The sequence below is a fragment of the Pantherophis guttatus genome, chromosome 1 (assembly GCF_059756535.1).
Source record: "Pantherophis guttatus breed Tessera chromosome 1, ASM5975653v1, whole genome shotgun sequence".
Lineage (NCBI taxonomy): Eukaryota > Metazoa > Chordata > Lepidosauria > Squamata > Colubridae > Pantherophis > Pantherophis guttatus.
The window spans coordinates 279,336,008-279,353,338 of NC_142063.1; the positions used below are offsets into that span (position 1 = coordinate 279,336,008).

At 34.7% G+C, this 17,331-nt stretch overlaps 1 protein-coding gene across 3 annotated transcripts in view; it reads left to right on the top strand.

The window, feature by feature from the left end:
- FMN2 (formin 2) overlaps positions 1-17,331 on the top strand; it is a 183,907-nt gene that overhangs the window by 68,802 nt on the left and 97,774 nt on the right. For all 3 annotated transcript variants that reach the window (XR_004593074.2, XR_015731460.1, XM_034428275.3), the window contains exon 7: positions 12,212-12,299. Coding sequence is in view for 1 of the 3 variants with exons in the window: in XM_034428275.3 (XP_034284166.2) it covers positions 12,212-12,299 (88 nt within the window). In the remaining 2 variants the exon portion in view is untranslated. The remainder of the gene's footprint in view (positions 1-12,211; positions 12,300-17,331) is intronic.

The window sequence follows — 17,331 nt, forward strand, 5'->3', positions numbered from 1 at the left end:
CCGTAATTCACCATGATGATACCATGAGGAAAAGGTTGATCCACTACATTTTAGATGTTTCCCTGGAGGTTCAGAAAAATACATATGAGAAAAGAGTGGCATGTTAAGATTCTTGATGTCAAAACTAAAACTCCAAACTCAGTTGTAACTAATGAATTTGGTATATGATACTAGCCTTTCCCAGCAATTCAGTGTGATATTTCTTTCTCCGGAGCCGCCCTGAGTCTCCGGAGAAAGGCGGCATATAAATTGAACTAGCTAACTAAATAAATAAATATAAACAGGGGCTACTTTTTTCTAGTAAAAAAAGGGCATTATAATGGTACAGTGATACATCAGTACTCATCGTTAACTGATTCCAGGAGGCACAATGTGTGTAAAAAAACAATAAGTACCGAACAAATTTTTCCCATAAGGAATAATGTAGTGAATCACAAGGCAGCTGGACATGGACAAGTTGTAGCTAGTCTGTTGAGTACCAAATAAACAATGAGTACCAGGACAAAATTTTCTTTTCAAAATGCGTTGAGTACCAAATTGATGAGTTTCAAAGCAGTTGAGTACCAAGGTATCACAGAATTGCCACATTTCAGCCTGTCACTATTAGATGTGCTTAAAGATGAGCTGTTGCTCACAGTTCTTGCATCAATAAAATAAACACTGTTTGCTTGGGAATATGCGTGGGAGATTTGTGATGGATGGGATGAAGAATCCTCATGTGTACACAGAACAGTCTTCAAGTCATAGATAGTAATTAGGAAACTTTTAGTATGCAGTAGTATGGAAACAGTTCATAATCCAAAGCATAGCTGCATTGAGCTTTATGCATATAGAGCCAATACCACTCCTAATAAGAAAGTACAGTAATTCATTACAGCTGAGATAAGGAACATTTAAATGTTGCAACATGTTAATGGAGGCATCACAACAAGAATTAAATTTTATATTCAGAAGGGGGCCGTAATGCCCATCCCTCCTGTGTGCATTAGTATTTTTGGCATCATGCTCTTATTTTTATGTAATATTGCAAATGCAATATTGCAGTGCTATGGATGAGACTTTTAAAGATTTCTCTTTAGGGTTCTTTCTGTCACAGAGTGAAATGCTGCTAGTATTGTAACTAATAATCAGCTATGTTTAGTTTTTTTAACTAAACATAGTTAATGATATTCTGCACAAGGAATTTAGTTTAAAATCAGAATTTGAAAACATTTATTCACTTGCTTGGATATTTTTTTATAGCTGAGGATTCTCTGATTGTTTCTAATTAGTGAAATGTTTAAATCTGTCTTGCTCTGTCTCTTGTTGTAGAACATGATGCTTATTTTTACTTATTGCTGTATATGTGAATCTAAACAATATGAGAAATCTTTCATCCAATGTCATACAAAGAAGCATTAACAAGAGCAGTTCTATATTAATTAGGGATTAGTTCTTTAAAACAACACATGTGATGTATTTCTTTTATCCAGCCAGTTGAAATGCTGCAATCTTAATGACAAAAATGCAATGAAAGGTTGCTTACAATTGGAAGACCTCTGTTTAAAAGAATTTCATATCAGGCAGTGGATGGTGGGTAGGGTGAGAGGGTAGGAAAAGAGAACAACATGTTGGAAAAGGGCCGTTTTTCTTTTTATTAACAGTTCAAATTTAGAATAGAGTGTAGATATAGAAGATATATTCATAGATATAGGAGTTAGATGCAGTATCAGATAAGTCATCGAAAAATATTTGTTATCATTCAATAAGGGAAAGTTGTGACATCACTAACTGAATTGCAAAGGAAATACATTCTTCGCTGCTGGGGAAAAAAATTCAACCCAAAATGCTGCTTACTATTTGGAAGTTTTTACTCCCCACTCTTGAAACATTTGGTAGTAGATGGAAAGAAAAAAAGAAAGTATGGAGCCAAAGTACTGTTTCTTATATCTCTGTTGTCATACTATGTTCAGGTTCGTTCATTCATTCATTCATTCATTCATTCATATTTTGCATTCCTAGACTGCCCATTTCCTTCAAAGAGATTTAGGTGCTTGTCTTTTTTTCTCTTTAGATATTTACTTTACATCATTTGCACTATTTTAAAACCACAAAGGTACTTGGGTTTTTTTTGTTAAAGATGTTAGAATCCAACTCCAAGAAAATCCAAAACAACATTGTCTATTAAATGACTAGTATAGCTTTTTAATTTAAATAATAGAAAACATCTTAGGGACTTGTTTTTTTAAAGGGGTTAAAGAATACTTGTTTTTTAAAAAAATCAGGGAAGTTTTTAAAAAATGGCTTGGGCAACCAAGGTTAAAAGAAAATAGTTACATCTGGTTGCAGTTACTGGACTTTTGCTGACAAAAATTGATTGATAGAGTATTTGGACTTTGTTTTTCTTATTCTAAGAGATAAGTTATGCAGAGAAGAAAGAATATGTGTTATTTGGAGATGGCGATAAGCTATTAAAATTATTATTATCTGCTGGAATGAAGGGGAAAGCTGTTTTTTGTTTTTCTTTCCTTTTTTCTTCTCTGTTCCTTTGTCACATAGCATCCCCACTACTGCCTTTTTCCTTTTTTTTTTTTTTTGTATTCCTCTGTTTGTATTTTTTGTAGTTAGTATTGTAATTTATTTTTTATATCTGTAGTTTTTAATAAAATTATCTGAAAAAAAATGATAGAAAACACATATCAGCAATCCACTCTTGCAACTGAACAATTATGACATAAGCCTGTTAATTGCTGTTGCTGGTGGTTTTTCTTGGCTGCTCCACTATATATGTTATTTGTACTTTTGTAATATAGTTTTTACCTTGTTTTTAAGTTTTATTAGCTACCCAGAGTCATGGATTTGAGAGGAGCTTCCATACAAATTGAATAAACAAACAAGCATTTCTTTGGCCATTCCCATGTACATAAACCTGATTGATTCTAATGACTACAGAGATGGCCAGATGCAGCCTTAGCATGTAATAATCAGTTTAAGTTTGTATTAGAATTCCTATAAATTCTATCTAATATTACATTAACATGTTAATGTTCCAGCTCTTAACATGTCAAGCTTTTACATGACAAATTTTAAATTGATACCAAAGACAAAATAAATTTTAAAATTTCATATTTCAAAAATTAAGGCAGCTAAAATGAATATACTTTTTTGCTATATTATCTTAGCCTGAATGTAGAGTTTTGCAGTATGAGAAAGGAAATTCTCATAAGGTTAAGGTCCCTACATTAGAAAAACTGCATCATTTAACCTATTAATGTATCAGCTAGATAATATTTTGTGTTGGCACAATTTTTTTAAAAATATATTATGTAAATTAATTTTAAAAACCTCCAAATACATCTTCTAGCTAGGTAATATTTATAGTACGTGGACTACATTAGGTGTAAGCAAAACAAGGATTGGACTTGATTGGATTTTGTTGTGTCATCTTTGGCCTTGAGTCTGACAACACTTCAGTAATATGAGAGGTGTGAAAGAGTGAGAGGTTGGCTGGTTTTATGCAACATGCTAAATCAGAATGTTTAACCATGTTTTATTAACAAAAAATAGTAGACTATTTAACATGTAGCACTAAACCACAATAGTTAAATTCACATCTGTTAAGTCAAAGCAAATACATTTCATTATGAATAACATTATACAAATGTAGAACATTGGTAGTAAATTTTGGGGATATCCATTTAGAAAAAAAAAGTACTATGTGCCAGATTTTGAAAGCCTGAACACAAACATATACATTTGTAAATATGTGACTGTTGCATTGTGAACTATGTTTTATAAAAATTGTAATCAACTAATAATTTGGTTAGTTAAAATGAATAATAATTCTGAGACATTATCAATTAAGAACTACATTGAAATATCTTTCCGAAAGAATTTAATTCAAAACAAATTCTTCAGGAAGTTGCTATTGTTTTGGAGTAAAAGGATGCACTTTCTTTTTCTACAAGTGTTTAATTATGTAACATCTGCATTGCATTATGTCTCCTTAAGTATTTGACTCTTTTTGCTTGTGTTATCTGTGCGGGAACAAATTTGGCATGTCGTTTGTTTACTGATCAACAATAAGGGCCACTCAACAGCTAGAAACTTGGTCATAGAAGTTAATGTTCTGATAATATCTCAGGCTTCTTTTATATTTTTAAAAGTTGTTTTTAAAACATTGTTCCAAATTCTTAACTTAAAAAAGGAGATCTGTATTGTGTCTACAATGGTTTGATTTTGAGGCAATTTGAATAGCAAACTTTTGTAGTTGCTCAGTTCAATGGCGTCTCCCGTCTGTAGCCTGTAGGCTTGTGTGGCCACAGTTAATGGGTTTATTTTATTTCTAATTGTGGGAACAGCTTTAGGCCTTTATGCTAATATTCATATTTTGAGAATTAGCTATGTATTGTTGCAGCCACTGTGCTGGAGGAAAAATAATACTGTAGTATTCATTCAAAATGTTTTTAATTTCAGGAAACATTTAACGTTATATTTATTGGTGACAAAAGCAATTACTATTCTACAAAGGTTTTTTTTTTAATTAATTAGGCTTATGAAACTTTTTAAATAACAGATGAGAACTAAACATATAGCTTAGTTTGTATAGTTTTATAAAAGATCTTTTGCTGTCCTATAAACAAAATGTTTGTTTTAAGAAATGTTTGTTGCCTTCTCTAAGGTTCTTCAAAGAATTTGAGGATTTTATCTTCACTCTATTGAATAGCAATAGCATTTAGACTTATATACCACTTTACAGTGCTTTACAGCCCTCTCTAAGCAGTTTTACAGAGTCAGCATATTGCCCCCAACAATTTGGCTCCTCATTTTACCCACTTCTGAAGGATGGAAGGCTGAGTCAACCTTGAGCCTGGTGAGATTTGAACTGCCAAATTGCAGGCAACTGGCAGTCAGCAGAAGTAGCCTACAGTTCTGCACTCTAATCATTGTGGCACCATGGCTCAATAATAATTATAGTATATCACTTCTTAAAGTATGTAAGAACCTGTTTTGTGCCACATAAGGGGTTTTTTGGGGGGCATTAATCTACCTGGTATTTATCTTCACTGATATTTGTAATCTTGAACAGAGCTCTTTCCAATTATTTGTTACATGATTCATTTAAATGGGGATGCTGGAGAGTGAAGGTGAGGTCTTCCTAAAACAGTGTAGCTGTTGCACATTTGCACATGATAGCAGCCAATTTCTGCATCAGCAATAATAAGAAGCAATAATATAATGAGGAGGGCCGAGAACTAAGAAGGCTGCAACTATCTAAACCCCTAAGGTGTAATTTGTCTCCTCTCTTTATGTTTTTATGTCTGGTTTTTCTTTCTCTAGTGATTTTTATTTTATGAATGTAGTTATAAAAGCACCCAAAGAGGTAGTTGTAAAATATATTTGACTATTTTGGGCTGCTTTAGGCTTAAAGGTCACCAAGCTGAGCTTTATTAAATTATCACAAGGTATCATTTCTTTTGGTGTCGTTTGCATTATTCCTGTGTTTACTTCATTTCAAGAAAATAGAGATGGACAAAGCAATTTAGGCCAATGTGTCCAATCCCTTGCTCAGGGCAGAAATCCAAATTAAACCATTTTGGACCGATAGCTGCATATCTTTTTTTTAAGCAACCAGCTAGGAGAAGTTCAGTAGAATTGGTTCCAGCGTGAACTGTTCTGAAGCTTTTTAACCTTTAATCACAAACTACAATTTAAATCCTTTCCTTTGTCCTGGAATATAGGTCAAAGAGAACAGGTCTTAAACTTCTTTTATGTGACATCATCTCAAGTATTTGAAGAATGCTGCGGTAGCATCTCTCTGTCATCTTTTCTCAAAGCTAAACTTACCCAGCACCATTATTTCCTCTTCACAGGACTTCGTTTTAGTCCTCTGCTCATCCTCAGTCCTCTTCTATGAACCTGTCCCAGTTTTTCTGAATCCTCTTTAAAATCTGGTGCCTGAAATGAATTTGAACACAGTATCTTAGAGAGAGTGAAGCACATCAGGGTTGACAATTTCATTTTCATTTTCAATCTGATATGGGTTCATATCAGATATGGATTCACTTAGATTAACTCGTACCAGAAGCTAAGTTTGTGTGATTATATCTGTTTCTCTACCATCATTTGCATATTTCTGCTTGCAAGTATTTGAATTCAAACATTAACTACTCTAGAATGAACAAACACTTCACTGATTAACATAGAAATGGAAAAAAAAATATTGCTATATTCCTGTTTACTAGCCATTTTGGTACTCATTCATTCATGGTTGGCAGCCTCATTTAAATTTAAGAACCATCATGTCTGGAAATGATTTTTGTATCATGTGTTATCTCTTCTGTGCTGGTGAGCACCTTTAACTCCAGAACTCTAGGCAATGTTTTATTGTTATATATTTGTAATTTTTTTTTTAATTAAATGTCAGTTCGCAAGAAAAGCCTACTACTAGAATTCATATTTGGTTTTTTTCTTTTTAAAAAATCATGGTGTCTTTCCCAGTTCTTAATCTTAGCTGTTCATAATTATCTACTTTATTTTTCCTTTGAAAGCATTTGTACATTTGTCTGTTTGTTTGTTTTTACAAATGGCCCAGAGTAATTATTAAACTGCACTTGGAAGTATGCTACTTCCAACAAATAAAATAAATGTGTAACCCCAAAACACTTCTTGTAAAAATAAATCCTTCGTGTTTCTGAAAATATGTCAGTGCTTTTTTTTTATTAAAGTTCAGAAGATAGTGTCCTTGATGGAAAGCTAAACCTCAGTACTTGTGCTCCCAAACATGTTTATCAGGAAGAAATGAAAGCCAGGGATTGAGAGATGGTATTAGGCCAATTCATCTCTGCCAATTTTATTTATTTATAGCAGTCTTTCATCTTCTCTTTCCATAAGACATTGAAGACATAGCTCTTCGAAAACAGACATTTGTGGAAGATGGAGAGAAGAGCTTTGTTGTTGTTGTTGTTGTTGTTGTTGTTGTTGTTGTTGTTGTGTTTTAATGTCTGGGGACGTTGTTTATCCTTGGGTGCTGGGAGTAATATGCAGTGAGGATATATTAATTAATTAAATCCTCATCTGAGTGTAATGGGCAGAAGGAATAATCTTGAGTAACAGGAGGAAAAAACACTACCAAGACAATTGTAAGATACTATAAAAGAAATCTGAGTCTTGGGCAGAAATATAACTTGAGAAAGTATGGTCTTATGCAGCCAGAATGAGCCCCTCTGTTTCTTTCTTTAATTTTCCTGCTCTTAGCCATTGGCCAGATCTTGTTACCTGCTTTTTTTAAAAATCTACTGGCCATATAATACTTTGCCTTAATTCAGGGGTGTCAAACTGGCGGCCCATGGGCTGGATGTGTCACAATGTGCCACACCCACCCCAACTCCGCGAAGGGGGAGAGCGTCACAAAATGTCTAATGATGGCAACATGACACAGCGTGTTTGACACCTGTGCCTTACCTGGTTCTCTTTTCTTTTCTTCATTCGGTATTTCTTATAGGCTAGTTTGATCTCTTTGGTATTTTGTAAAATCTTCATTATGTACTAGCATCTTCTTCACTGTCCTTTTTACTTTTTCCACTGTCTGGTGTACTTGCGATATTCCAAGCCCTCCTGTTTTCCTTGGTAAATTGAGTCTGTCAATATTGCAGTGTGAATGAATGAAGGGTATGATTCATTGTTATTATTTTTGTGGTCTTCCTATCTAGAGCTTTTAATTCTGTTTGAGTCCAGTCCACTATTCCAGCTGTACAGTATATCTAATGATTGGAACTGCCAAGGTGTTAATAGCCTTGATGGTATTTCCTTCACTAAGTTTGGATTTTAAAATTTGCTTCCTCCTTATGATATACTCACTTCTAACCTTCATCTTGTTTTCAGTGTGCTTGATGATGTTAGCTTGAACAGTTCCCAGGTATTGTTGTGGTCCGCCAACAGCCTGGGGAGCTGGCAGCGGAGTCAGACAGTGAGGAGGCTGGGGAGGAACATGGGCCAGTCCTGGAGTCTGGGGAAGGCTCGGACGAGGGCTCTGCATCGGAGGCAGAGATGGGGCCAGGGCCATCTGGGAGTTATGCATGGACTCCGGAGCCTCCAGAGTCAGACATCAGAGAGGCAGCAGAACAGGAGGAGCCTGTTCCTAGTGCATGCATGCGCAGAGCTGCCAGAAGGCAAGAACAGTTAAAACTAAAGGGACAACTCGGGGGTAAGGCCTGGAGATGATTGGCCCCTCCCATAAGGCTTAAAAGATGAGCAAAGGCACATGGGCCCTTTGCAGGAAAGCAACGTTGTTAATCCTGTTCCCAGTCGGCATCTCTGTTTGATTCTGGTCTCTGTGTGGCTTTGCCAAGTAGGTCTTTGGCAGTGTGTTAAGGGAGATAAAGGTGGATGATTATCAGCCTTATCCCGAAGGACTTTTTGCAACTAATTGGGACTCAGCTGTGAATGAAAGTAATTCACAGCTTTTCCAATAAAAGAGGTTTTTGGGACTACTCATGTGTTTTAATGACTCAGTAAGTCTAGGTCACAACAGGTATTTGTAGTTATTGTCTTCATCCAGATTCTTGATATTATTACCATAGAGCAGCTTGATTCCTTCAGTTTTCATTATGCTTCCCCTGTTGATGATGAGGGTGTCACATTTGTCAATCCAAACTCTATTGCAATATTTTGGTTGTATATATGGACAGTGTTGAGCAGTGATTCTATTTCAGATGGTGTTTTTCCATACAGCTTCAGATTATCCATGTAAAGGAAGTGGTAAAGCTTGGCAGATGTGTATTATATGATAAGTTATGACTCTTATGATAAGAGTTGCCTTATCGGGGAGATGGGCAGAATTTAAATTTAATGAAATAAATAAATGTTTAATAGCCATGATTTGACTGGATCAGTATTATTGTCAGTGCAGTAGTAGTGATAGTAGTAGTCTCCTTGAAATATTCCTCTCTTGATATTAATTTCTTCCAGTCAATCACCATGGACTATTGTGCCTTCTGTACTGCCACTGGTTTTTGCAAAAAGCTGCTGATGTTTCTCCTGGCTCCTGTTATTTCTAGATACTTGATTATCCAATCATGTGACAAGCTACATTTGATTGGTCTTCCTTCTCTTGCAGTTTTTCAAAATTATCTTGTCTGTTAGGATATGATCTTTTCTTCCTCTGCTCTTTGGGTAATTTTCTTTCTGCTCAGGTGGAAAGAGCTTTTTTTCAACCAGATGCTGTTGGACTGCTTCAGCTATCACATCAGTTAGCCATTTGAAAGTTGTTGATAAGTGGCCTATAGTTGCGTGGTGCTGCCTTTCTGATAGGATATTTCATTATCAGGTAAGTTTTGCTAGATGTTCACCAGTCTTCAATTTCACCTCCTTGTGGTATGTTGTTAAACTGCTTGGCAGTCATTGGATGTAGATCAGTCAGATATTTCAGCAACAATCATGCGGGTCGTCTTTACCTGGTACTGAATAATTCTTAATCTTCCTTGTCTTTTCTCCACCATTTCTGCTGTTTTTACAGATAGTTCTCGATTTACAGCAATTCATTTCATGAGTGTTTGATGTTACAACAGCACTGAAAAAAATGACTTATGACCATTTTTCACACTTACGACCATTGTAGCATCCCCAGGGTCATGTGATCAAAATTTGGATGCTTGGCAATTGACCTGTATTTATCACGGTTGCATTGTCCTGGGGTCATGTGATCACCTTTTGCAATCTTCTGACAAGCAAAGTCAATGGGGAAGCCCAATTCACTTAACAATTGCTTTACTAATGTAACCACCGCAGTGAGTCACTTAACATCTGTGGCAAGAAAGGTTGTTGAATGGGACAAAACTCACTTAATGACTGTCTCACTTAGGAACAGAAATTTTGGACTCAATTGTGGTCGTAAGTCGAGGAGTATCTGCGTATGTTTTTCTTCATTTCAGCTTTTTAAAAAATTCTTATCCACCTCCGTTATCCAAGATGCATTCTTGTTGTATTTCTTTAGTTGTCCCATAGTTGTCCCTTTTTTTGGTCGAGTACTCACTGATTCACTGCAGTCTCTCCTTTAATGGATTGTTAGAAAAGTTACCAATTTGATTGAAATTAGAGATTCTACCTAGAGCATGGAATTCAAGCTTCATATCTGCTCATCTTCCTGACTATAGCAGTTATTAGCTGCTTTATTATTTCTGTGCTTTCTTAATTTTCCTTGTTTCTAGGTGATATTTCTTGGTCATCTTCAGCTTCTTTTCTTTCATCTGTTCTAAGTTATGTGCATCTGATATTTGTTTGCTGATCTACTTTTCTAGCTTTAACTTCCATTTTGGTGGCGCACTGCTTGGCTTTTATTCTTGTTTGTTAATTTTGCATCCAGGGTATTAAATTATACCTGCCGCCATGCTCTACATTAGTTGGCTTGTTTCTTACAGTCACTTGCTGCTTATATCTGATGTTACAGTATGGGCATCTTTTAATACTCGTGCTAGCTGTTTCTTTGGTGCACGCTTCAATACCCACAACCTTATTCTGTTGCTGTTCAAGATATCAGTTATTCTTTGTTTCAACTCTTTTTTCCTTAGAACACTATGTTCTTTCTGAGGAGAGGGCAGAGGAGAGAGTGCCTGGTTTGGGCCAGCATTACTCCTCCTCCTCCGCCTCCTCCTATTATTATTATTATTATTATTATTATTATTATTATTATTATTATTATTACTACTACTATTACTATTACTATTACTATTATTATTATATTTGATGCTGTTATATTAGCCAGGAGATTGCAATGCTATTGCAGAGTAGTACTATGGCTGCCAATGTACCAGGTTTGTTGTAGGACACACTCGCACACTTCCCAAGGTGCACCACAGGATGACAAGCTTGTCTTGCACCAGAAAAAAAGATAAATGGCTCTTCCTGCAGCATTATCCTAAGTCTCCTCCCTTCCATGGAGCCACCTCATAGATTGGTGCCTTTACCAAGAAAGTTAAGAGCTGGCAACAATTTGACTGCCTGCACGGAGCACCAACTCGTCTCTCCACCATAGTGGTACCTATTTGCATAGAACATGCTTTTGAACTCTTAAGTGGACTGAAGTGAGTGGTGGGAGCTCACCTGCCATACAATGCTAGGACTCGAGCTCGAACAGAGCAGAGACCATCTCCAGCATCATTAAGCCACTGAGCCAGCACACCTCCTTTCTATACTGATTTGACTCCTGATCTTCCTCTAAAATTTGAACTATTTCTGGCATTGCTTTGATTTCTTTCCCTGGATAGATCTTTGCAGTTCTTCGAATTCTGTTTCTGTGAATACTTTATTTCATATTATAAAGCGATATTGATGTGTTGGCCTCTGTTCCATTAAGTGACTATAAATTACTGAATTTGAGTCAAACTTCAGCCATGTTACATATTATATTAATTATAACAATGCAATTAACTTTCATATTTTAAACAATGTATACACTAACCATAGAAAATCTCCAGCAGCTTCTGGTATTCAATAAAAGAATGTCAGTGGGAGTCAGTGACTACTTTCAGCTCTATTAATCTATGAAAGCTACATTCAACATCAGGGTATTGGAGAAAATTCTTTAGAAACTGATTTTAAATAGTTATTGAAAATATGGATAGCATAGAATAACATGTGAATATATGTTGCATGAATATAGATCAGATTTATGCTGATAGTGTAGTCCTAAATGAATTACAATTACCATCAGTCAGTTATGATAGATTGATGAGTCTCTTAAATGTGGGTAAAATATTATTTGAAATATGTTGATTCACCTCCCAAATTATTCTTTGTCTGGTTGTGTACTAATTATTATTATTTACCTGAAATATTGATTGCTACTCTTAACCCCAATGAGATCAAAGAAATAATAGAAGTATATATGCTTTTAAAATAGTATATTTTCATCTTGTGGAGAGGGTTTTTTTTTTTTTTTTTGTAACAGAGACACTTAGAAATTTCTTTAATATATTATGCACACATGTTTTCTTCACAAAATTAAAAACTATCAGATGTATTATTAAACTGAGTCAGAAACCATCATTTTACTATATTTATTCAATATAATTTGTGTGTCACAATGTTAATATATATTGCTAGTCTATGTATGATATGCTGTATGCTAAATGATAATAAATAATATGTGTTTCAAATTTATAATGTGAATGCTGGGAATGCATGTTTGCTAGCTATTATTTGGAAAATAATACATTTTTCTTTTCCCTGACAGGTTGTCAAGTTATTAAGCAACAAAAGATCACAAGCAGTTGGTATATTAATGTCCAGTCTTCATTTAGACATGAAAGATATACAGCATGGTAAGCGAGATACATTTTTAATCAAGTGGCTTCTTATTTTCCTATTGAAAATAATTTCTGGTATTTTAACAAAAGAATAACTTTTGGTAATAAAGTATCATTTTATATTCAACTAATAAATCTAGATATTTCAATTAAATAGTCTAGATCTTAAATTTATCCCCAAATCTACCTCTTTATGAATAATTTACTGACATTTTACTCTGATATGTTTCTCCCTGAAAGGAATTGTGACTGGCCCGAAGGACAGAATTTTCTTTAGTTTGTACAGGAAGGATTCCTACATAAAACAGAGCGTTGCTGATTGCAACTTTTAAAAACTACCATTGGAATTTAAAATTTGGTGACTTTTAATTATGATTATCATTTTGTCAATTAAAACTGAAGTTTCATTTGTTTTATTTTGCAATAAATACTTTTTTAAAATGTCCTGAAAACATGCACTTTTGGAGGTGTCTATAATTCTTCCCTCTCCACTTAAAGTTAGCTTTGCAAAAGGTGAAAAGTGGAGCTATATTTATATTTGGAGTATTCTTCTTGCCTCCTAAGGTCTTATAATAGATTTAAAGCAGATGGAAACGAGCGGCAAAGTGCTAGCTTACCTATTAAATAAATATGGTTTCAAGTATGTTGCAGACTTCATAAATCATAAAAACATCTTTCTGGCTTTTCTAACCTACCTATTTTAATTGTGAATTCTATTTGCTTTTTTTTTTTTTTTTTTGGTGGAATAAATTCAACACAGTGCAAATGTTGGTGCACCCTGTCAGTCTGTGAGCAATTTTTAATTACAATTTACGTTTTTCTTATGTTGTTTTCATGGTTACTAAACTTCCTCAAGTTGAAGCATTTAGGCTGGTAGTCATAGATCGAGGCGCCAGTACTGGCGCCAAGAAGTACTTGGTATTTCTAAAGCTGGCAGATGTAGTTCAGTTAAGTCATAGAGTGAAATCTGAAAACAATGATATGGTCTTTCCTTCAGTCAAATATTCAGCTTGGTTTGAGTTAATAATGAGAACCTTATGAACAAAGGAGTCCGCCTAACATCTGTGTCTGTGGTAAAGCCAACACAAGTTGATTGAAAATTTGCTTGCTTAACATGCAATGCTAACAATAATATGGCATGAATGTCACTCATTGAAGAGGTTAGGATTAAGTGCAAGTAATTGTTCTGTCCTAGGAAATTTCCTGCAGCGTTTTTTCCCCCTCACTTGAGCTTAGTACTAAGGTTTTGGTCTTGATGAATGTGCATATTTAGGAAGAACTGTTTTTTATTTATGTTATTTATTTGTTTATTTTTATTAAATAGAGTGCGGCAGTAATACAAGGCATTTGACAAGGGCTGTTCACAGGCTGTTGTTCAGGATTTCTGAACATAGAAAAATATATGGATTGTAGATGAGAAAATCAATCCCAAACAGATATATCCATTTTGTTATATATTATTATATGCTATAAATAGCCTTCTATTTTCCATTTGCCATTTGCTTGAAGCCCTTATTCAAGAATAAAGAAATTAACCTGGAATCTTTATATTTTTATAGCTGGAAGATTCCTCCTTTCCCCAAAATTTCAGTGCAGAACTGCTGTCCCTGATCTAAATCAAACACTACAAGTAACTGGATATGTAGAGATAAATGAGTGTCCAATTTTTTCCCCCTCAGATTAATTTTAAAACTGGAAAGCCCCGAATAATTTTATGCTAGGTGCAAAGTAGGACAGAGCCTTTTGTTCTGTATTTCTGAGATCTTGCCATCACTTGCTCAATGTCACCAAAGTCCAGTTTGAACAGATGCCTTTGTGGCTCTTTCTCCAAATTTTGCTATTCTTTCCTTAAGAATCAGGTAAGTGTGTATAACCAGCAATTAATATACAAAAGTATATAAAATATACAAAAGAATGAAGGCTATTGCTTAATGCATTGTAAGCCGCCCTGAGTCTCCGGAGAAGGGCGGCATACAAATCAAATTAAAAAAAAAAATTAGACTTAAGACTGTTCCACCAGGCTATGCAAAAACACAAAATTAACTCCAATGATAGTTTAAATAAAATATAAAGGTAGATAGTGCTAAAATTTACTAGGCATTGCTATATAAATTCATCAGAATGTGTAATCTATAATTATACTTATAGCCTTTTGAAACTAGTTTATACAAGAAAAGGCATTCTAGTTAGGTGAGAATACAGCGGGAGGGAAACTAAATTCAGATTGGGGTCTTCTAGATTGATTCCTATAAAAGAACCTGAGCGGTAAATCTGAATAATAGCAAATTCAGTGGATTTAGGTTGCTTTTAATCCGAGTATGTCCAGATATAATATTATTACCTCTTTAACAAGCGAAAAAGGAAGGCATGGGATGTCACATAAAAAGCATAGAAAAAAAGATTCCCCCTTTCTCTGCTCCTTGAACAGTTTGTTAGCTAGTACTTTGTTACCCTGTTTTCCCAAAAATAAGACATCCCCTGATAATAAGCCCAATTGGGCTTTTGAGCGCATGGCAATAAGGCCAAGCGCTTATTTCAGGGTTCAAAAAAATATAAGACAGGGTCTTATTTTTGGAGAAACAAGGTAGTTTGGGGAAAATAATAAAAGGCTGTAAAGAAAACTCAAAGGTGTGTATGGACAGAGTTTCTAAACTTTTTTGGAAGAACAGCCAGTGTATCCCTAATAACGTGAAGCTGTTTTCAATCCATTTATTTTCATTGGTCAAGTCAGAACAGTAAAATCATAAATGAAGAGGTAATGCTAGCAGATTCCTCTTCAGGTATCACATTGAAGCAATTGGAAAACAAAAGTACTAGAAGGATGAAAGAGAATATGTTTAAATTAAAAAAAAACATTAAAGGCACATCTACCTTTGCCAATATACTATACTTTGGTGAAAATGAAATTTCAGTTTATATTCGAATCAGAATCATATGGGATGAATACTGTTCCAGCTCTTTCCCTAATAATTCCCCCCAGACATTAATAAAATATGCCATCATATAACAATATATACATCCTGCTTAGGTTTATAATTGATGTTTTAAGTGCTGGAAAAATTTTAAAAATACTATTAACACATGTCTTATTACAATCATTACTTTATTGGATCTGCTTTTTAAAGAATGTCATGTATTCCTCATTTTAAAAATGTTGATGTTCTGTAATCCTGAAAATTTTAATATTGGCTAGGAAATCTTCAGTCACTCAAATTTGGTCCAACAATATCTTTTCTCCCAGGCACAAAAGAAAGCTGAACAAATCAGATCTAAGGATGAGACAGAGATGTTTATTCTTTGAAATTTCTGTGAATAAGTCTACTTCCTCAATGTAAACTAATCCAACCCATTGCATAAGGATGAGGCTGAACATACACATTGTCATGTCACTGAAGAAAAAATGTCTTTGAAATTGGACCATGTTTTCTTAAAATAGGCAATTAGAGGTAAACAATAGTTAATGCTGAACATTACATTTTGAGCATTTCATGGTAGGTTAGGGTGAAATCTCTCCCTGAAGATTTTCAGGGATGGGTAGAATTTGAAGAATGCTTAGAGCGTGGCCTTATCTTTGTAGTATTTGTTTTATAATTGTTCTATGCCTATATTTAGGCAAACAGAGTCTCAGGAAAATATACAAACTCCTAAAGAACAGCAGTAAAACAACCCTGTATCAAGTTCCTAAGGAGTCAGTGTCACAGGAACCAAAGCTGTATCTCAATTCCAACAAGCTCCAACTGAAAGTTCTCAGTGTTTTTTTTTTCTCAATTCTCAAACCCTCATACCCAACTGAAACTGGTTCCACTCTTTTCACTGAGCCGATATTGTTTTCTGAAGACTGTGGAGAAACTTGGAGGAGATTTGGGTCAGGAGATTTTGACTAGATTTTAAACTGAGGGAAAGTAGAATATTTGATTATCTCAGACAGAGTTCTGATGCTCTTTAAATAGAAGATAGGACCACTCTGTTTTTGGTGTGATTATAGGATCTGCAGGATTTCATGTGAATAGATTACTTTGTGTAAGCTGTATGGGTTATGTTTCTTTATTATTGTATTTCCTAATAACGAAAAATCATTCTTGTTCATTACCAGTTACTTTTATTGAGTCGTATTTATTTCTCGTCCACCTGTAACACCCAATCATAGTATTATATATGTAAATGACGGGCAAAGTATACCATTCTAGTTTGGACAACTAATATAAATTAATGCCGTTTCAGATGTAAATTTGCGATACAGTAGATCCATCTAATAGATGTGTGCAAATCAGTGAAGACTGATTCAAGGTTCAAAGCTGGCAAATTCTGATTTGAATTTGAATTTCAAAAGCACCAAGGCTTTATTTCAATTGGTGCAAGATGTGATTTGATAACGTTTCAATCACAGCATTTATTGGGAAAGCATCAAAATGCCTCTAACTGCTTTAGTTTTTGGCAAAATAGGATAAAAATTGTAGATGTTTTAGAAGACTTTAATTCTGTTTAGTTTAGCCAGATAGCTTCAAGGATTTTGCTACAATAAATTTCCAAATCATTTTCCTTGCATTTCCTTTAAGGTGGAAATAATATCCAGATAATAAAATAAATAAGCAGAAGGATACAGAAATGAGAGTGTAACAACTTGGCTCAGTAATAGTCTGTAGAAGGCTGTGCAAATTTCAAAAATGTTTCAGGAGAAGCATTTTGGACCTTGAGCAAATGTGGCTTCTCTCTATTATTCATTAAAATAGCTCTCCCTATCCCATCATAGAAGCGGGAGGGTCCATCTGCTCTAAGGAGTTGTCCCAAAGGTGCTTTTTCAAAAGGCAACTGGACTTTCTTTGTTTTGCTTGAAGACATTTCGCTTCTCATCCAAGAAGCTTCTTCAGTTCTGCTGAACAACTGAAAAAGCTTCTTGGATGAGAAGCGAAACATCTTCAAGCAAAACAAAGAAAGTCCAGTTGCCTTTTGAAAAAGCACCGTTCGGATAATCATTAGCTGGATGACTGATAATCTCCATAGACTTTAAGCTGATTCATTTTAGTTGAAGGTGCCACAGTTTTTTTCA